The sequence below is a fragment of the Colletotrichum acutatum genome (assembly GCF_030867785.1).
Source record: "Colletotrichum acutatum strain CBS 112980 chromosome Unknown BDZ83scaffold_192, whole genome shotgun sequence".
Classification (NCBI taxonomy): domain Eukaryota; kingdom Fungi; phylum Ascomycota; class Sordariomycetes; order Glomerellales; family Glomerellaceae; genus Colletotrichum; species Colletotrichum acutatum.
The window spans coordinates 1-20,084 of NW_026849186.1; the positions used below are offsets into that span (position 1 = coordinate 1).

The following is a 20,084-nucleotide window of genomic DNA, read 5'->3' on the forward strand; positions in this document are numbered from 1 at the left end:
CTTTCATTCATGTCGAGGATGACCTAGACCTCAACAGCGATCGACTTTTGGCAAACAGGGCCAAGCGGAAGACGATTTTCCCAGGAGGCACACCGGAAACTACGGCCAAGCGGTCGAACCGGGAGCCTCTTGATCCTTACACACTTATAATAGACGGCAAGCTGGATATCTTGCGACCGAGTCTCAAAGACGTAATGGAACTCGAGGACCATTACAACTATTTAGGGACGGCAAAAGATCTAAACGTCAAGGAGCTTCAGAGAACGTTCTTCAGAACCGGGGTGTTGCAGATCGTGTCGGCCAGGTCTCGGCCTGATGCTTTCCGCGATGACAAGGGCTCCAGCAACCCGGCCGAGGCGGCCCAGGGCGTTGTTGACATCAAGATCACCAAGGTCGGGCTCCTGTGGCGCAAAGATGTCAAGAAGAAGAAGACGAGGTCACCGTGGCAGGAATGGGGAGCCATTCTCACAGGCGCTCAACTCTACTTTTTCCGCAACACCACTTGGATTAAAAACCTAATGCACCAGTACGAGTCTCACGTCAAGCAGGGTTTCGATGGTGAGCCAATCACCTTCAAGCCACCTCTTCCGGAGTTCAAACCAGATGGGTATCTGCCGACTAAGGAAGCTGTTGCGCTCGTCGATTCCACCTATAAGAAGCATAAGAACGCCTTCAAATATTCTCAGCCCAGCGGTTATGTGGAGGAAGTTCTCCTAGCCGATAATGAGGAAGAGATGAATGATTGGCTAGCCAAGCTGAACTATGCGGCGGCTTTTACGACGTCAGGCGTTCGCATGAGGGGCGTCGTGGGAGGCAATTACGAGGGTCAAAGTCGGCGCGGCATTAGGAGACTCGGCAGTTCGGCCTCTGCTCAAGTAATTCAGACTCCAACAGGCGATGTAAGCATTGTTAGAGGCAAGATTGACCACAAAGAGGCCGAGTCCATCCAGGCGCAGCGACGGCAAACTATGATGGACGCAGTCGCCAAAGGCGATGAAGAAATTGCTCTGAAGGAGCAAGAATTAGAAGGACATTTGAGGAACGCCCGGCACCTTCAGATTCTATCGCCTATTCAGGGCAAAACCAGAGATCAGATCCTATCAGCTGCAGCTCACATGGATGTCAAGATCAAGTGGACTCGCATGGACATGTGGAAATCAATGTGTCATCGGGATGTTCTGTTGAAGGATCTAGCTGAGGAGCAGAGTCTTCGGGGTCTTACTCCTACCACAACTCAAAACGGCCGAGAGCCTCGTGAGACATCACCCTCTCCCAAAGAAAGGCCCTCTATTCTCGACGCCGTGTCGGCAAATAGCGTGGCACGCAGGCGCAGGCGATCATCCGCTGCGGTCTCAACAATTCAACCTTCGAAGACTCCGCAGGCAGAGCCCGACTCTCCCGTCACTGAAGCTTATCAAACCCCGCCTACCAGTGCTACTTTCAGCCCACACAAGCATCAAAATTCATGGGACTCAAAGGTTTCCAAGTCGGCGGAGCGTGTCCAGCCTCAGAGACCTGGTTCCAGCTCCAGCCAGTCATCTGGCGAGCCGACCTTCTACAGCCCGCAACAGCATTCAACGCAGAAGAGAGGCAAGGCCGCCGAACAGTCTGCAGACAATGACCGACATGACGACGTCGATGCAAACGAGCGGGCTCTACTACAGCAAGCCGGTCTGCTCGAGTCGGGTTCTCGCGGGCGAATCCCCCCGGAACGGAAGCGGACGGGATCTTTCTCTGAACCTGGAGATGCCTCGGAGTCGCGAGATACGCCTGGCTCAATCGATAAACAAGACAAGACCAAGATCCGGCGAAGCCTCCAACGCACACTCAGAGAAAGTGCTGGCCATCTTTCACACCACCGCAGCAGAAAGGGCAAGGAAATCATCTCCGGCAGCGGCGCGGATGACACTAGCCGTGAGGACGTGCTCACCAGGGGTTCCGGCAGTTTTGTGGTACACGGAAAGAAGGCGTCCGTTATCAATTTCGGCTCCGAGCTACAGCAACTCACACCGGAGGAGCGTATGAAGCAGCGAAAGCAAGACGAACCCGCATCCCCCATCAGTGTCGCAGAAGACTACCACGACGCTCTGAATGATTCGCTGGAACCCACAGAAAGAAGAGAATCAGCCGCCAGCGCCAGCACTGCCACGGCCAGGAGCTTCCGTGAACTTCATCGCAAGTATTCTTCAGCACACGCATCCAAAGCACCCGCCTTCGGCGGGCACCTCTCGGTGCCATCCGATGGCGAGAGCGAGGCAGCAGTCAGTTTCTCCGAGGGAAGAAGGACACCGCTTCCTCCAATCGAGAATGAGTCCGGAGATGAAGAAGAGAACGAGGCGGCTGTGAGCAGTCCGCAAATCGTCAGCCCACAGCCCATACCCAGCGCTCAGCTGATCATAAGTCCAAAGCCCATCTCTGCTGCTCTGGCAACTCCACTAGCAACCCCGTCCGAGCCTTCGACGCCCTTGGAACCCCAGATGGAGGAGAAGGAGGAGGAAGACGAGAGGGGTGCTGAGATGCAACGGCTGCCTAGCCCCCCTGTGCAAGCAGTCAAGGCCTAGCTAGGTCTCACAATCTAGAGGGAGAGGCAGAACTTCCAAAGGCAACTTTTTATGTTGAAGAATACCATGCCGACATTGTAGAACTAGTTGACATCGGATGATGCGAATCTGGGGATGAGTCAGGAGAAAACAAAAGATACCAGCGAGCGAGAAAAAGGGTAGCTAGTGATTTGATAGAGAGGGACGAGCAGGAAGTGGCCATAGGAAAGACAGCATCATCATAAAAGGATGCGCAGGGAGGGGCCGGCAGCGCGCTCCTTGGCTGTCACTCAAAATTGCTTCTTTCTACTGTCAACAACCATGCTCCGATGAAGTGGCGAAGTGTAACCGATCTAGAGCGGTAGGTGTGTACCGTGGGTGGCTTCATGGGTGAGTGGTGGAAGGATTCTAGACTTTGGCCCCGTAATCGACCGTTACAATGTTGGCCTCAGATACAGAAAGATGTATATGGTAGAGTAGAGCGCCTAAACAATCACACAAGACCCCTTCTTCCCCAATAGCCTTTTGCCAGTAACCTCTCAAACTCGACTCGTATTCGTAGATGCTTGATCGTGAAAGGATCAGTAATAGACTTTCTTATTTTGGTACTGCAGCCATGGGAGGATAAGCATGGCCTTCAGCATGTTCTTAATAGAGGGGCTACTGAGGCCTAATGCAACTTTTCTCATTTCTTGCCCTTCTTCTTCTTCTTGTTAGACGACGTCGTCGGCGCCTTTTCGACTTTGACCGATCCTGCGCCACCGGCCAACTCCAACGTCTCCTCCTCCTTGACGAAGCCACCTTGTGTTGCCTCCTGGGCCTTCTTCTTGCCCTTTTTACCCTTGGGACGGTACGAGGATCGGTCGCGGAGGGGCAGCCAGCGCTCAGGATCCATCTTCTTGCCTTCAACATAGTCCTTGGGCAGCTTTCTTCTTCTCTTCTTCTTGTTGCTTGCGTCGGCGGGCTGATCGAGGCGGCGCTTCTTGGCCTGGCTGGCTGCCGGCGCAGTGGTAGCGACGCCATTGCTGACGAGCTCGTCGACGTTGACCCCCTGGAGGAGGTCGTCAATGGGAGGCAGACCAGCGAGGTGAGGTGTCACCTTTGCTCTGTCTGATGTGGCGAAGGATGCCACGAGGCCAGCGGCGGCAATAGGGTCCGCAGTAGGCTTTTGGCAGAGCTTCTCGAACGCAGCACCAGCAGCTGCAAGGTCCGTGGGCTCAGACGACTTGAGGAGCTCCGAACCGGCGCCACGGAGGAGAGAGTCGACGTGGCGACCATCATGCTTCTCCCAGAAGGACGATGCCTTTGCTAGCTCTGATCGTATGTTGCTGTGGCGGCCCTGTTGTCTATAGAGAGAGACAGTTAGGGCAACCAGACCGGGAGAGAAGCGCACTTCTGATGGTCCATGCTCCTCCAGATTCTGCAGGAAGCGCTCAAGGACGGACAACGCAGCACCGGGGTTGTTCGCTGTGAGGTAGAGCTGTATTATGGTGAGGAGCAGACCGACATCTGTGGGGCGCTTCTCAATCAAGGGAAGAACCTCTTTTACTTCAACCGCCTTGGAGCGACGCAAAGCAAAGGCTGTGGCATTGATGGCCGAAAGACCGTTTGTGTCGACAGACACTGTTGGCGAAGCCTTTGCAAGTGCCTTTGACGACTTTTCATACACACCATCAAACTTTTGAGCTTGCAGGCCAAGAATGTACTTGTTCTGCTTCAACTGGCTTTCTTGATACTTGAAAAGCTTCGCCTGCTTGCTGAGGGTTGCTGCGGTGTCGAACTTGCGCTGGGCCAGATATGGGTTGTCTACTTCAGTCGCAAGAGCTGAGGTGTTGTTCAGCGCAATCAGTCGAGACTCGGCATCAGAGTCCCTGGGTAAAGTCGGTCAGCAAAACCCACCTGTAGAAAGAATTTTGGGCCAACCTACTCTGAAATGGATAGTCGCTTCTGGATCGCGAGAGCTTCCTCGGTCTTGCCTAATCTGGTGTAGACATATACCTGCTGGACCATGATGGGAGTCATCTCAGCCTTCTTATCGTCTTCGGAGAGCTCTTCGGAGTCATCACAAAGTCGCAGTGCTTTCTGGAGAAGTTTCGTGGCTTCGGAGAGCTCGCCGCGAGCAATCATACCACAGGCAATGTTGTAGGCAAGTTCGAAGGTGTCGGCATCCTCGGCGGCGGGAATAGGCGTGTCTTCGCCGTCGAGGCTGTTGGAAACCTTCCATTCCAGCTGAGCAGCGGACGCCAACTGGTTGATCTTGAGGTCGCTCTCCTCTCCTTGTTCATCCTCCAACAGGCTGCTGTAGACATCGAGCGCGTCCTTGAAGTCTTCGGCTCGGTAGGCCACCTGAGCAACCAGGTGGCGGAAGCTTCGCTGGGGTTTGGAATTGGCGACCTCGCGAGCCTCTTGCAGCTTTCCCGTCTTGTAAAGTGCATAGGCCTTTTCCAGAAGACTAGCGTCCTCGAGTTTGTCGCCGCCGTCGGCAATCGCACGGAGGGCGTCGTCGAAGCGGTCGAGTTTGAGGAGGGCCACAACGCGGGTGCGTTGAGCAACGATGTCAGTCTTGGAGGCTTTCAGAGAAGCATTGGCGGCCTTGAGGACCTCTTCATGGTCTTCGATAGAAGCTGCGCGCAGCAGGGCGCTAAGGTTCGCGGCGGGATCTGAAGGCATCGTGAGGTGAGGGGCGGCGTCGGCAGCGAGGAATGTGTGGTGATGATTTAGTAGGGGCGGTGCTGCATGTTCTGCCACTCCTCCGTAGCTTTAATCGACCGTCCAATGGCGATAGACTCCAGGCGACAGCCAGCGATTGAGTTGAGGTGTTCGGCCGTCGTTCTAGGCGTCGTCGTGTGAGCACGTTGCGACAGGCGATATCGAGTTGAAGACACGCTTGGGCCCATTCGAGGGTGGATGGGGAATCGACGTCGATGTGGATGGTGGGGCAGAGCCAGTGACGTTCAGCGCTGTCAGCTCAGGTGTTCCACTTGTAGCCCTCCGCACAGATTGCGTGCGTTTGTACTCGAGAGTACTTTTGGGTTTGGATTGCCCTGAAAGCTGCTGGCTTTCTTTACTTTGTTTTTATTTTCTCTTTCCAAATGGTTTTTTCCCAACAGCACGGGTAGTATGAACCCCTCCCGACAGCTATATGAGGTTTGGCCGGGTGAAATAAACAATAAGGTACTACTAGACTCAAAGTCACACAACCTTGCCGTTTCTGATTCGTGTATCCATGTATGATACCCCGGGTGTGTGCGGCTTTGGTCGAGGATTTCCTCTCATCATCAATATGTAGATTATTACTTCTTCCCCGCGGTTGGATCGCAATGCAAAGCCCCTCGCCTAAAACCTGTGTGCTATTTTAGATACTCATATCTGGCCTTCCTATCCGCCTAGATCAGCGTGATAGTTTGCGTATATAGTTATTCTCATAAACCATGTCTCATCATATTGTTCCCCGTTATAGCTGCCCGGTTTGGATTTTATGTTACTGCATCATACGTTTCTGTGCCTTGTGCCTTGTGCAGACTCCATTCTGTGGCTCCCAGGATTGATGAGCAGAGTAAACGCCGTTCATAAAGATGCGAGTTCATCATCACCCAAAAAGCCCCCACAGCCTTTTGCGTTTGACCTCTGGCTGATGGTAAGGCCTCAACGGGTATGTTGGCGCAACACTAAACTGATCCGTCGATGCCGGTTTTTCCGACGGCCTTCGTCGCAGCTTGTTGGGGGCAATCTCGCCAAGCTTGGTGCTGCCTGATGACATCGTTGCCATGGACATACGTTTCTCGGCTTTGAGGTGCTGTATATAGGCAGGTTCTCCAGGTTTGGTCTCTGTTTCGGGCGCCTCCGCGGCAGCCTTGAGAAGTTTGCGCTCCGAGGCTTCCTTATCCTTCAACTTGGACTTGCTGTCTGCCGCAAGTATCCTCTTCGGGTGCTTGTTCCTCTTACTTGGCCCAGAAGAGCTAGACTTCAAGGATGGGGTGCTAAGTCTCCGTGACAGGTCATTGATCGCTTTGACAGCATCGACACGTGATGAGTTGGACAGAGTCTTTAGTGACTGGTAGTCAATGAGCGGGTTCTGGCCTCTGGTCATGAGATGAAGCAAGTTCGTCGTGGCCGATGTAAGACGCTTAATCACTCTTCGCACAGAAGATCGAGCCACGGCTGTTGTGGTATATTAGTGTACGGGTTTGAAAAGTCGCTACACGCAGAAATACGCACCGTCGCCCTTTTCAAGATGACTCCCGGCCACGGACAGCTTCGAAGAGTATACACTTCGGACCTTGGACCTGTCAGAGCGAATGCTCCTTCGAAGTTGGCGAGGCTGCTTGTTGTTACGAGCTCCCTTCAGGCCCTTCAGGAGAGACAGACACTTGGAATATGTCTCCAGAAGTGAGTCGATGGTGTCGCCAAAACAGGCCATTTTGGGATCGTGATTTCCGACCAAGTCAGCCTTATTCTGTGTTCAATCTGCAGATGAAGATGAGTGCTGCATTTCGGATGTTTCTGCATCCAACTCATCTCCTAAAGATCTTGATGAGGGGAGTCCAGACATTTGTGACAACGGACGAGGCTGGGCTATTGGTGGGAGGCGCGCTGCTGGGAACCAGGGAAAACGAAGCATTTTGGTTGGTCCTGTAACCGCCGTACCAAGCAATCCTGGTACATCATCGGCGGATTGTCCGGCAATGCTGAGGGATTGCTCGAAGGAATACTCACATTCCTGTTGTCAACTCCGGTGAAAACGTCCACGGCACATGGGGGAGAAGTCATCGAGTTCCAAGGATGGGAATGTGGGAGGAGACCAAAAAATGCCACAGGCTTGAATCCTGCCGACGCTATCATCACGATATTGCTGACACGCACAAAATCCTTAGTTGCCTGTAGGGACACAAGTAAGTGCAATCGGCAGGTACCTCGACAGAGGAAAAATGCCTCTCTGTCAAAGTTGAATCCTTTGAGGAGTAGCCCATCGTGGACGGCAATACGCAGCTAGCCTGTCGATCCTATGGCATAACCTCAGCTTGGAGTTTGGTTAGGAATGCAACTCTTAAACGGCAACAGGTGCAACGCGCATTTTGACCAGCAAAGCAATGACATTGACCCGTCTTGAGGTGTGCATATAATGGGGTTCAGCAGCCTGCCGCAGGTCTTAGTTGCCGGGAAGGAGACATAGCGTTTGTATTCGGTCTGTCGCTCTGCTCGAAGCTTCGAGCTACTTATTATCGAAGAAAGTCAGCTCGTTCGCAAATTGTCAAACGTCTGATTCGGGTTGGCATATGTCAAATGCATGTGGTTTGAGCTTGCCACGCGTGCCTGCCACGCTCACCATCCTTGCCTCGACGACATGGAGGATGGGCGGCCTCGCTCAGCGCCGCGGCTGTGAGTTAATCGAGCATATCGGGTTCGCATCCGTTATCCGCCGGTAGAAGCGTTGAATCGTTGATAAGGCAGATGGGACCAGGTACCAAAGCAGGGCTTTCCAAATCCAGGGTTGCCAGAGCCGACAAGGGTCAGTCTGGGAATGGGCCATGAAAATAAGGGAGTTGGCGCGTTGGGTTCGAATAAAGGTCGGGATCGGATGGCGTTCCCGCAAGGAAGCCAGTCGCCATGGTAGACAGTGGACCAATGGCATGCTCGGGAGGTCTCACCGAGTCTCGCGATTGTGTCCAGTCTTCGGTGAAATACATTGTACCTTGAAGAATAAGGTCAAGTTGTATTGATATTCATCATTTAACTTTGCGAAAGCAGCAGGACGTGACGTCGGCAGCTCGAGGCGGTCGGTCTCGTTGATCTGGACGAAACTAAGGTAGAGATGCAGATAGCGGCCTACCTCACCGATGCACACTTTCATGCTCCGGTCTGCTGTGCACCCCTGGGTTATCTTCACAGAATCAGATGCCGCCAATCGCCTTGCTATGTTCGTATGAAGTGCACAGCACGGATGGCGGGGCGATGCATCGTCGCAATACTGGTGTCTCATTGTCCCATGGCCTAGGTAGGTGGGAACGTTGTTCGTGAGCTCAGACGAAGGGGAAGATGTCTCGAAAGCAACAGAGACATGGGTATCAGTACGGAGTACTCTGTACCCAGAGGAAGAGTCGTCTCAATCTGCGCATGCGAGGCTGTGATACAGGTACCTAAGGTATCGCAGGGTCCCTATCTAGCGTCAACCTGGATGGCCGAAAGTCGGCGGCAATGCCATCTTGATGGGAAGGAAATAACGCAGCGAAGTAAGGACTCAAGACTCAGGATAGACTCGACTACTGAGCGATTTCGGTCCATCAGGTGTCGAGTGCGAGAATTCCACGTCCGAACCGGCCGACTGCAATCGGACCCCTGCCCACCAGCGCCCGCAGCCGTTCCATCCTCTCACGGGTGGTTGACGTGGAAGGGGCACAAGACATGATTGCACATGTGAAATAATTGGCACCCACGGATACCGGTACCCAACAGCAGCAAAGGTTCATATCAGTCAGAGAGTGCAAGGTGAGGTACTCTGCACGCAATCTGACAATGAGTAGGTACAGAGCATCGAGCAGGCACACATGGAGGATATCTGCGTCTTCCATTGGGTTGGTAAGACTTTGATGGTTGCAGTGCGTCTTATCTGGTTGGTCCCCCACATGGACCACTCAGAGGCTGTCTCTCGAGCATCTGACGGGCGCACATGGGTGGGCGCCGACGGGAGAGCGTGGGAGGGCTCTTGCTTTTCCTTGGATGCTTGCCTGCCTTTGGTATCCGTACCTTGACGAAACCAGGAATAACCGTCTTGCACCACATGGCAACCGTCTGGCGCGAGTGAAGATGTCGGTATGATGGCGGCGAATTGCGTGCGGGCTGCGGGCGTCGGGTGAGGTCAAGGCCAACGTTGATATCTTGCTTTCCTTATTACTCTCTCTCTCTCTGTCTCTCAATTTTACACCACGATCGATAAGAACTCCTTCTAGTCACACATGTACGGTATTGCAAGATGTGCGCAACGACTTGCCACCGTGTCGCTGGTGTTGATGGTTTGGCCGTGAGGTGTTTGGGGATTCCATTTGGTTGAGCTGATTGATAACCTGAACTGTCATGTTGAAAAACGGCGCGGCATGCCACGGCTGGTGTGGGATTCCTGCCTATTATCTTACCTACCTACGGTACGGGCAGTAGTTTCCATAAGTATCTCTCCTGGTGGGAAGTACTTGAATTTGCAAGTGTCTCCTAGCCAAATAGTTTGTATCTTTTGATTGGCTTTCTAGGGGAACGGCTAGTGCGAGTGGAATGAAGGTACCCGTGGACCTAGGTAGGTTAGGTAAGGAAGCCCCCAACCTTTATGTTTCCCCTGCGAATGAAATCATACCCTCGGCCCCTCCCCCTCCCCCCCCGGTCCCCCCAGTGGTCCCCCTCACCCCCAATCCCGCGCGAATAGTCCACTTTCCCGCCTGCCGCTTCCCGCTTCCCCGTGAGATGTAGTAGTATTAGTGTACTACGTATTCGTAGGAACGGAGTATCCGCACACTCATAGTCTCATACTGAGGTAGAAGCTAAGGTAGAATAAGGTAGATGGGCAGTGGCGGTCAAAAGAGAACGATAGGAAAGGACAACGACAGAGAAACTTGGGAGCAGACGGGAACTACGAATGTTACCAATGCTCTTTTAGCTACCTTACCTCAATAGCAGCCATGCATCTCAGGTACGCCGTACGGGCAGCCGGAACCTACCTAATGGAAGGTACTTTACCTACCTTAATCAGGCCAGCCTCGCCCTTTCGCACTTTGCGACGAACCCCAATTCCCTCATTCTTCCTGGCCCTGACGAATCCGGCCCTCGAATCATCGACGGATATCTGCCATGGCCCCGTCTGCACTGCAATGCGCGCTGCATCGCGCCCATCCCTCCCTACGGAATTAGACCTCACCTCGCCATCCTCACCACGCAAGCGACCCTGATTTTTCTCTTTTTATTCTGTCGTCAAGTCTCTTGTGTTTGCTCTCTTCCCAAGCCTCTTTTGCACGCCGGGGAATCCCACACACACCCCGGTCCACACTGTGCCGTAAGAGTGAACGGATGGATATTCAAAGGAACATCCGTAGGTGCTGCAAAACTTGACAACCCGCTCCCCTTCTCGGCTTCTCTTCCCTAGACTCCCCCCCCTGTCACCCTGCGGCCTGCCCACCCCCCCTTGCCCCTTCGACACGACACGCCTTTTTATCTCCATCCAATGCCACTTCCTTTCCGCTCCGCCCACATTTGCAACTTTTGCCCGTCCATCTCTCGAGGCCCACTACCTTGTCTTCACCCTCGCCCTTCCTGTTCTCAACCTGAATCGCCGCATCTCATGTATTACAATCGCCTTGTCTACCTTACGATACCATGACTCTCCCGACCTTATTCTCCCTAATCGCAACCCCAGTCATTCCCATCCGCCTTGTTCACTCAAACTGAGTACTGCGTACCTTACTGAGTACCGAGTACACTCATTGTCTTCTAGTACCAACGAACAGCCACGTCCACATCCGCGTCTACAACTTACAACACACGTTGCCCGCACAAGTCCTGCCACCGCTGTCCGTATCATATTCCCACTCCTCCGCCCCGCTGGGCCCATCATCCCGTGCTTCTTCTGCTGTACGACGAGATACCCATCTCGTCGCGTATCGCAACTCCCAACTCGGTTCCTGCTAAGTAAGGTATTCTACCTTACCCCAGACATCGAACCCCGAATCTAGGCACCTCGACCAGACCCACGCCTTGATCTTCCCGGTCCCGGTCCACCTCCCGGTTTTTGGCCTACTATCTAAAGAGCCGTCCCCGCCAATCCTCACAGCATTAGACTTCCTCTTCTGTTTACTCGCCCTTCGCTACCTGATCAAGCCAATACTTCTGGGTTGGTCTTCTGCATTTCCGACCACCACCGCCGACCTTGAACTGCCAACATTCGCCATCCATTCCATGGCTCGACCATTCATCCTCGCTGCATCGTATTCAGTGTCTCCCGCTCCTCGCCCTCTCTGAGTTACTGGCATTCTCACCCCAACAGTGACTGGCATACTCAACTGTAGTCGCACTCTACTCAACCCCTGCTGTTTTAGCAGCAGCTGGTCTCATCCGAAGAAAGCTTGTCACGAAGATTATTAGCCCCAACTCACCCTTCATGTCGACGACTTCATCTCCTTCGCCGTTGCAAGGCCCAACTGGCCGTGTCGATGAGAAAACTCTACCCCAGGGTCAGTGCCGCTACATATTGCTGGTCCCTGGCATCAAAGGCCAACGATGCGCTTGTGTTCACTTTTCTCTCAACCGATCTACGCCCGGCGCTAGTTGCGACTGTGGGCACATGGCCTGTTATCATGTCAAGACCCCGGAGCCGTCGTCGACCAGAGAGGAGGTGGAGCTTCTGAAGCAGCGACTTCAAGGCCTTGAAGATCAACTTGACCAGCAGAGACAAGGCGGCCTTGGAACCGTCGTTGCCAGAGTGAGCGAGCTAGAGGACCTCGTCGACAAAAGCCGTGAAGAAATAGGCCAGGAGATCAAGGGTTCCTATCGCAATATCAACAGAGTATGGCAGTCTGTTGAGCAGCTTGAGCGTCAAACCTCTCATCTCCGGGAAACCCTGCGTTCTCAATCAGAACACATGGAACGTGTCAGCGGGGAGTTGGAGAGCGTCAGCAATCGACAAATGGAGCTTTTCGACGCCGACGAAAGCATCGAAGAGAGACTGGAACAGCTAGAGTCAGACCATGATTCTTTAGCCAGTCGAGGTGGCCAGGTCCCTACCATGACAGAGGAAGCAACCTTGGGACGACCAGACGCCGTGGTGGCCTCCAACCCACAACAGCCGCTAGTAGCCACTCTGTGTTCGCAGCCCGATGACGAATACAACCCAGGAGAAGCTGCCTGTATCTCGCCAGCCATCAGCGCGACCGATTCCAATATGAGTTCAAGCAACTGCGGGGCCTGGACAGTTCATATCTCACTTCTTCCGACAGCCTCTCAGCCTTTCCCATTCGAAAGAGACACCAACGCCTACAAGCGCTGCTTGTCCCGAGGGCTTCATCGGACTGTAGTAGTCGGCGGCCCAGATAGTGACTCTTTCATCGAGGCTGTCACAAAGTCTTTCGGTAGCCTACTCAGAGGAAGATCCTGGATGCCTCTACAGGCCAAGCTTTGCGACGCAGAAAAGCTCCAAGGGCTTCCCATGCTCAGGCCACTGGACTCAAGACTTGTTGACAGCGATTATGATCTCAACTTCCTCAAGAAATTTTGCGGCGTTTGCGAGGCCAACGGCAAGATCGATTCTCTATATATAGCCATGCGCCAGGATAAGTTTTCATGGCACTTTCTACGAAACTCTCCGATCTTCATAGAGGGTCTCGAGAATTGCTGGATTTACGATCATTTCTTAGATCCAAACGACCCAGTTGAAGACGACCGCATGGAAGAGCATGATCGACCCTCCGCCGGAGATATTGTTCCGAGTCTCCCAAACTTGAAGCGAGCGGCATCCGAGATGTCACGGACGGCTGGCTTAACGGCCGCATCAACAGGCAGCGATTCTGACGGCTCTCAAACCAAGACACCCCGAACCAGTTGCCTACCTAGTCTAGTTGAATCGCGGAGGCGTTTGGAGACTGTGTGAGACACTTAGTCTCTTTCCTTTACCATTGCTTTCCCCCTTCGCCTTCTAACTTTGGCCTGGGGGATCTGTTTTTACTGCATTTTAGACGCGTGGTTGGCGTCCAGGGCACGCTTAGTTGAAGCAGCAGGGGCGAATGTTGCGCGCTGCGCGCTGCACTGGTGCCAATGCTTCACGAATGAGGTCTCTCGAGACGATAGAAGGTTGATCCACCTGATAGAGGACATTTATACCCATTTCATTTATTTACGCCTGAGGGCACGAAGAAGCACTGTCTTGGTCAGTTTCCTACACATGTACAGGGGAATTGGAGATTCGGAAAGAGACAAAAAGTCCTTGAGGTAGTTTAGTGATAGTCTAAGGTAGGATAAGGTAGTCTTGGTCTTTTGAACAAAAGTCATCTGTCACAATGCTGTGCCTAATTTGAGGTGTAAGGAAACTGCAAACTTTCGGTGTGGCAGGTTTTTTTTTTTCTTTCTTTCTTTTCTTTCTTTGCTCAACATTGATGGCTCCTGCCTGTGCAATCGAGGTGGTACGCCGGTAAAGCCCGGATCGGAGGAGTAAAACTGGCGGGCAGAGCAGGACTCGGTAGCCGGTGAGATCCAGCAGGTGCCCAAAAACGGTGCCTGCCACCTGCCGTACGCTCCCCGTATCCACTAAGCCAAAAGTGGAAATGGTGCCGCTCAGCACGGTCAGCCTCATTCTCCACGACGCTAAGCGGCCGAAGCTCGTTCGGCCTATGAGCTCCGACAAGTAGACGTCGGGTTGATCAACTGTCCTTTAATCACATAGTTCCTCTTTCTTTCTCTATAATCTTGGCCAATTCTTCCTCTCTATAAACCCGCCTCGTTTTAGATTGGGACTAGGTTACCGCAGCCCAGCCTTCCCCTTCGAAGTACTCAGTCACAACAGATCGAATAAGCTTGATTTCGCGGGAGCGCGTCAAGCACCTCGCGATCAGCTTCCTCATCTTCACCCCTCCACCATACGAGCGCACGCCGTCGCAGATCAAGTCCAGAACGGAAGCGCCATGGACTACGATATCAACATGGACGATGTCGCCGACGGCTTCGCACCTCCGATGGCGACGATTGGTGAAGGCACAGTACGTAGCGCATCTGGTGGAGCAACTTGCATATCATTTGCTTGCTTGCTTGCTAACCTTTGACTTCAACAGAACATCGCACAAGCCGCCACAGCCTCGTCTCCCTCGAACGAACGCGAACTAGAAGATTCGACCATAGTACGAAACAAGGTACACATCCGAGGTCTGGACACATTGACCACGGACGACATCAAAACCTACGTGAAGAGTCATTTTGGTACTCCAGATAGAGTTGAGTGGATCGATGACGAATCCGCAAACCTGCTCTTTGGGTCGGAAAGTACGGCGCAAGAGGCTCTGACAGCACTGAGCGCCATTGAGATTGCCGACGTAACTCAATTGCCTCCTAAGGAGACAATTCCAGCCAAGGCCGTCGCGTCCCACCCAGACGTCAATCTTCAAATCCGATTCGCCGTTGTTTCGGACAAGAAGATACGAGGCGCTGCTGAGCGAAGCCGGTTCTACCTTCTCCATCCCGAATTTGACCCAGAGGAGAGAAGACGACGTGAGGGAAACAGGAACAGATATCGCAATCGGGACGGAGATGATCGTCGCCGCAATGGCCGTGCAAGAAATTACCGCGACCGAGACTCGAGCCCCGAGGTTTTCCATGCCAGCATGTATGATGACGATGAGGACATACTGGCCGACCGCAGACCAGCACGTCACCCGAGATCTCGCTCAAGAGATTCGACTCCGCGAGGCGAGCGATCTTATGCCTCTCGCAATCAGGAAAAGGAGCTATTCCCTGGGCGGTCATCAGGAGCAGGAAAACGGCAACGAAATCGTTCCGCTTCGCCTATGCGTGATCTGGATGGTGACGCAGCAATGGACGTTGAGGCAGCACGCGCGCCGAGGGCAAGCAATCGAAACAATAGGGAAAGGGCATCGGGCATCAAGGATCGTCTGGCTGAGGACAACAGATCCAAGGAATTGTTTCCCATCAAGGGCTCGTCGATGGGTAAGACGCACATGGACAGAGTCATGGACGGCGCGGACGAAGCTACGCGAATCATGCAGCAAAAGATGAGCGTGAGCAACGACCGCAACGGCAGGAAGGACCTATTCGATCGGGACAGAGTCGATAATGAAGGCCCCAGTGCTGGATTCTCCATCAGGGGCGCAGCGAGTGCGAACGTCAAGGAGCTGTTCCCAAGCCGCTTTGGAGGTGGTGGCAATACTGGAAAAGAGCTATTCGCTGACAAGTTAGAGGGCCGTGGCCGTCGGCGGCAGAAAGCAGAGGACCTGTTTTCGTAGCGCTTCGACATCTGGAGCGCTTATGCAACCATCTTGGTAGTTGGCAAGACGATGGAGACGATCTTCGCGACGAATTTGGGAAAACAGCGGATGGCGCACGCTGTTCATTTAGATACCAGAGAGGTCTGAGCTTTCGCCATGGGCTAGCGTGATAGAAGGTGAACTTAGTTATAGCAACTGGTGTGTTCAGGCTGGGCATTGTGTGGTGTGAAGTTATTGTTGAATCGGCCAAGTACATCGTCCTTCGTCATATTCTTCGTAGTTTCCAGAGGCAGTTGAAAGGGTTCTGGGATGATCAGCCAAGTAGGATGCCCTTACAGCTGGGTAGGGAGGCAAGAGTTCCATCGCTAAACTTCCAGGCCATTGCGGTCTGGTTGGCCAGCTACTCTTGTGTATTCGTCCCGGAGAACAGAATACCGGGGCGGAAGGAGCTCCTGGCCTTGCTCGAAGTTCCCGTATCATGTAGCAGCGGAGGAAGGCGCGCCTAGTCTGATATACTCGCAACTTCCAATCGGCTGAACGCGCCTGACTTCGACCCCTCGCCTGCCCTTGTTCGTTTCTTCCTCCTATCCGCGTACATCGCGATACCTCATCCAAACTTTACCATCATATCTTACTCGTCCTTCACCTCACTCAATCGCCCACGGTGATTTTTAAACAGCACACAGAACCCGACCTCTCCCCTGTTCTCTCATCTGAATAGAGCATTCACCTTCCGAAAAAGTCAAATTTGGGCCGTCAACATCAATCGAGGAACGCGTCAAAAGGCCGTCGGAAAACATCACCTTTTCTACGTCTCTGACGATTGGTTCTAAAACTCACCTCACCACTGGAAGCCTCACTAGACTTCATCACGTTCGTTATCTTGACACCAAAGTACTCGATGCCGGTTTAGTTAACATACTCTTCGCTAGCACAATCCAGTTGCCAACGGATATCTGCCATCAGCGAGCCAATATGGCGGATTTCTTATGGACAAAACCGTTGCCTCCCCGACGAAGAAGATCAGAGCTGACGCTGAGCAATCCGCCTCCCGATGAAGAAGACTCTGCTCCGGACCTCGGCGTTCCCCCTATTCGATCGCGCCAGTGGAAGCCCATCCCTCGCATTGCGAGTCTCGATGTTCTTAGTGCTGCTAAATTGGGCACAAGCAACTGCCCAAGCATCAGATCAGACGGCTCGCAGTCGTCCTCACATCGGCTGTCGCCATCCCCAGCAGAACCAACTGAGCCAGCCGATACAGTCTGGTATCAAGAGCGAGACGAGACGGAACGGGCTCTCTCGCTGGAGCAAATGATCAATGCGTTACACTACACGATGATGACCAAGAACGTTCTCGATCCAGTTCCCAGAGAGTATAACTCTTATATCCTACATTTGTTGGAGGGTTACTGGGATCTCCAGGAGCGACTGAAGAAGACAGAGCAGGAGCTCGCAGAGGAAAAGGAGACAAAGTTGAAGAGTCTTGAAGAGTTCACCAAGATGTCTGAGGAGTGGGAGTCGAAGGAGTCTGACTTCCGCGCTGAGATCAAACGTATGGAACTAGTTCTCGTTGATGCAGCGCCTGAGGGTGTTGGTGCAGTAGTTCTGGCCAGGTCTGGCAGTCTCGTCGACAGAAGCGCAGGATCATCTCGACTCTTCAAGGCCAGGGTCGAGAAGGCCAAAGAAAGTCCTCAGAAAGGTAGCTCTCGCTTCAACATTGGGTAGCACTCCTATTCCGTTTGCTAATTGGATACGCGCAGGTGATTTTGGCACCAGCAAAGCCGGTAGCCTAGATAACACGCGGATCTCTATAGGCTCTGGAAGTCCCCGCCTGAACCATCAAACCTTCTGTAGGCACATAGAAACATCTGTCTACTCAGTTTTACCGTGTACGTACTGACATCCTAGTGTCAATGCAACCTAACTTGGATGAGAATGCCGATGTTGAACTGAGCAAGGGTCTGATAAAGGCTGAACGACGACAGCAACGGGCCTCGAGACGCAGGAGGAAGGAGGGCATCTTTCCGCCGGTCAACGTGGCATGGGATAGTTCATCGGAAGAAGAAGCAAACAAGTCAGCATCATTTCAGAAGACAGACGGGTTGCCTGGCTCGGAGTTCATGAAGCCTCGACTATCACGGCGAGCAGCACCATCTGCACAGACCGCCAACCTAGAATCTTCCGCCAAGGAAACCGCCGTGTCTCGAACGGGTGAGCATGACGATGCACATTACCGACCTGACCACGCACCCCATACCGGCGCGGAATCGGCTGAAGACAGATCGGCCGTAACTGGCATGCCGAAATTTGAACGGCCGACAGGTACCGACCCGGATGTCATGACGGCCACGTCTGGCCGTAGAGCCTTGGGGACCCACCGCCACAGGAGGGACTTCTCGTTCGATGTCGGAGAAGATAGCGTTCAGCTGCCGGCCCTCTCTGGCAGTGCTGGTATTTCTGACGAAAACAATGTCTACATGGGCGGCCCAGAGGCTTTCTCTCTACAGCGCCCCCTTTCGTCAGATGGAGAGGCTTCCACAGCCTCACTCACTGCAGGGCCTTCCAACCAGCAAGGTCATGTACTTAACAGCGATACACAGGAATCGCCAAACAAAGACGAAAACAATGCCCTCAAAACCCGCTCTGGAGTAGAGTAACCCGGCGCAGAAGGCGGTAGATGGGCCACGAGACCTAGTCTCCTGGGTAGACGGTGAAGCTCCCGCTCACACAAATCGTCCTGCGAGTCCTCGGGCAACAACCAGAGAACCTTCAGCGATGAAGCCGGAGGGGACGGCATGGCTAGTCCAACGGAGAGAAGTACCACATACGCAAAACAAGCACACATAACGGCAAAGGAAGCCTTGGAGCGGTTGGGCAGCGAGGGACAGGGTCAAGGTCGGCCCCCAGGTTGGTCTAGATGCTAGAAGCAGATAGTGCGTGGTTGTGATGGTTGCGGTATTTTGCTCCGAAAGGGCGGGATTTCTAGCAGAATGCACTTCTCGAGCAGTTACGGTAGCCTACGCTTGCTGCGGTGTCATGGTCATGTTGACATCTCTCTCTCTCTCTCTCTCTCTCTCTCTCTCTCTCTCTCTCTCTCTCTCTCTCTCTCTCTTGCTGTCTCCTTGCTTCGCATGAATGGCTGGAACATCGTCACTCTATGTGTGTCAATGGCGCCCAAAGCCCATAAAATACAGTCTAGATCGAGCCATCGTGGACATGACGCGTTCCATCGGACGCTGGTGAGCTTACACCCCCCATCACCGAGCTCCTCGATCCTTACTCGCGCTTGCATGAAGCCGTTTCTGTCGGAAAGCTGGTGTGTTTGTGCCATGCCAAAATAGGAGACCAAGTTCCGCAAAGCTCCAGACTTGGCTTGGGAAAAGGGAAAATGGATATGCCACGTGAGCTTCTGGGCCCCCGGCCGGAGACTACTTTTTTTTTTTTCCTTTCCTCCTGTCCTTCGAGAGCCCATGACCCTGGCTTGGACAACCACCAGGGTTCCGGAGAGAAGCTCGCGAAGCGAAAGGGAGAATTAAACCAACCCCTGGGACAGATCATCAGGCGAGGCCGTGGAAGAAAGAGGAGACGACTGCGGGCCGTGTGCAACGGGCCGAACGCGGATGGATGTGTACAAGCTCATGGCTCGAACAGCAGGTCTTTTGTGTCACTCGTCGTATATCATATATTCACAATATCCTCCGTCCCGAGGACAGCCATTGAGATGTTATATGTGACCACAGCAACAACTAATAGCCTGGCAGTCACGCCATGCAATACCTGAAGTCTTCTGATCAATAGTGTCGATTCCAAATACACCAGAATGCGAAGTGATGAAAACACCGGGTAGGCATCAAGACGAACTCCTCGCCAACCCCAGATCGGTAGCAATGTCCGGCACGGCCAGTGACACAGAGCTGGGCATGGGAAAAAAGCCACTACCAAACAACAAACTAGTGAAATGGCAAGAACCCGACGAAGCCATAAACAGTCGGGAGAGCGGGGGCCTCCTTCACCCCCTCCCCCCGGCTGACGGAGAAAAGCCAGCGGAACGCTACTACCTAAAAACTCCCGCTAGTGCCCAGGCTTTGCCGGGCCAGGCTCAACATTATGTATAGAAAACCCCAAAGAGTCTAGACTTCTAGACCTGGGGGGGACGGGCGTCTGGGCCCCGATTCTTGGGGGCCGGGCGGAGGAATGCATTTCTATTAGCGGAAGACCGAGTGGCAGAGAGGGAGAGAGAGCGAGATGCTGCAAACAAACTTGCACCGATGCGGTCACTTGCTCCGGAGGCCCGCTTTCCAAGCTGAAGCCATTCTGCGCGCACCATGGAGATGGACGGACACGGACACGGCCGGACGCGGGAAGGGGGACCGGGTAGGGGAAAAAGAGGGTGTGTGTGACAGATGAAAGCAAGAGAGGAAAACGAAAACGGTCTCGTAACCTTGAACGCCGGCGGTTGGTTAGCGAAGGCGTTTCGTTACCAGATTCCTGGGTCATTCTGTCGGGTTTTCCTAGTCCAATCCTAGGCCTTCCAGAGCCCCCCCCCCCTCCCCACGAATCTGACTTTGAACCATGGCTACCT

General features: G+C 53.4%; 7 protein-coding genes across 7 annotated transcripts; 4 read left to right on the forward strand and 3 right to left on the reverse strand.

Annotated features, from left to right (window-relative positions):
- BDZ83DRAFT_592494 (uncharacterized protein) lies at nucleotides 1-2,561 on the forward strand (the record flags this gene model as incomplete). The annotated part of the gene is made up of 1 exon (XM_060506540.1): nucleotides 1-2,561. A coding segment is annotated over one exon (2,561 nt), but the record flags the coding sequence as incomplete, so codon positions are not given.
- Nucleotides 2,562-3,166: 605 nt separating this feature from the next.
- Nucleotides 3,167-5,595, reverse strand: BDZ83DRAFT_641982 (SRP72 RNA-binding domain-containing protein). The gene is made up of 2 exons (XM_060509585.1): nucleotides 4,468-5,595; nucleotides 3,167-4,411 (listed from the first exon to the last, which is right to left on the reverse strand). Exons 1-2 carry the CDS (start codon nucleotides 5,208-5,210, stop codon nucleotides 3,226-3,228), a joined length of 1,929 nt encoding a protein of 642 aa, XP_060358355.1. The 5' UTR covers nucleotides 5,211-5,595; the 3' UTR covers nucleotides 3,167-3,225.
- Nucleotides 5,596-6,366: 771 nt separating this feature from the next.
- BDZ83DRAFT_532866 (uncharacterized protein) lies at nucleotides 6,367-6,960 on the reverse strand (the record flags this gene model as incomplete). The annotated part of the gene is made up of 2 exons (XM_060503334.1): nucleotides 6,367-6,701; nucleotides 6,759-6,960. Coding segments are annotated over 2 exons (537 nt in total), but the record flags the coding sequence as incomplete, so codon positions are not given.
- Nucleotides 6,961-7,952: 992 nt separating this feature from the next.
- BDZ83DRAFT_657466 (uncharacterized protein) lies at nucleotides 7,953-10,206 on the reverse strand (the record flags this gene model as incomplete). Its single annotated transcript, XM_060510962.1, has 5 exons — nucleotides 7,953-8,232; nucleotides 8,510-8,620; nucleotides 9,285-9,483; nucleotides 9,671-9,674; nucleotides 10,192-10,206. The coding sequence occupies 5 exons, from the start codon at nucleotides 10,204-10,206 to the stop codon at nucleotides 7,953-7,955; spliced, it is 609 nt and encodes a 202-aa protein (XP_060358357.1).
- A 1,470-nt stretch (nucleotides 10,207-11,676) lies between these two features.
- On the forward strand, nucleotides 11,677-13,161 carry BDZ83DRAFT_592500 (uncharacterized protein; the record flags this gene model as incomplete). Its single annotated transcript, XM_060506542.1, has 2 exons — nucleotides 11,677-12,277; nucleotides 12,332-13,161. The coding sequence occupies 2 exons, from the start codon at nucleotides 11,677-11,679 to the stop codon at nucleotides 13,159-13,161; spliced, it is 1,431 nt and encodes a 476-aa protein (XP_060358358.1).
- A 1,027-nt stretch (nucleotides 13,162-14,188) lies between these two features.
- Nucleotides 14,189-15,520, forward strand: BDZ83DRAFT_657468 (uncharacterized protein; the record flags this gene model as incomplete). The annotated part of the gene is made up of 2 exons (XM_060510963.1): nucleotides 14,189-14,263; nucleotides 14,336-15,520. 2 exons carry the CDS (start codon nucleotides 14,189-14,191, stop codon nucleotides 15,518-15,520), a joined length of 1,260 nt encoding a protein of 419 aa, XP_060358359.1.
- Nucleotides 15,521-16,213: 693 nt separating this feature from the next.
- Nucleotides 16,214-17,777, forward strand: BDZ83DRAFT_154452 (uncharacterized protein). The gene is made up of 4 exons (XM_060501347.1): nucleotides 16,214-16,375; nucleotides 16,435-17,201; nucleotides 17,263-17,391; nucleotides 17,473-17,777. Exons 2-4 carry the CDS (start codon nucleotides 16,478-16,480, stop codon nucleotides 17,475-17,477), a joined length of 858 nt encoding a protein of 285 aa, XP_060358360.1. The 5' UTR covers nucleotides 16,214-16,375; nucleotides 16,435-16,477; the 3' UTR covers nucleotides 17,478-17,777.
- The last annotated feature ends 2,307 nt before the right edge of the window (nucleotides 17,778-20,084 follow it).

Coding starts and splice junctions, on each gene's coding strand:
- BDZ83DRAFT_154452 (XM_060501347.1), top strand. CDS start 16,478: ATGGCGGATTTCTTATGGACAAAACCGTTGCCTCCCCGACGAAGAAGA. Junction 17,202..17,262: donor CAAAGAAAGTCCTCAGAAAG/GTAGCTCTCGCT, acceptor GGATACGCGCAG/GTGATTTTGGCACCAGCAAA.
- BDZ83DRAFT_641982 (XM_060509585.1), bottom strand. CDS start 5,210: ATGCCTTCAGATCCCGCCGCGAACCTTAGCGCCCTGCTGCGCGCAGCT. Junction 4,412..4,467: donor AAGCGACTATCCATTTCAGA/GTAGGTTGGCCC, acceptor GACTTTACCCAG/GGACTCTGATGCCGAGTCTC.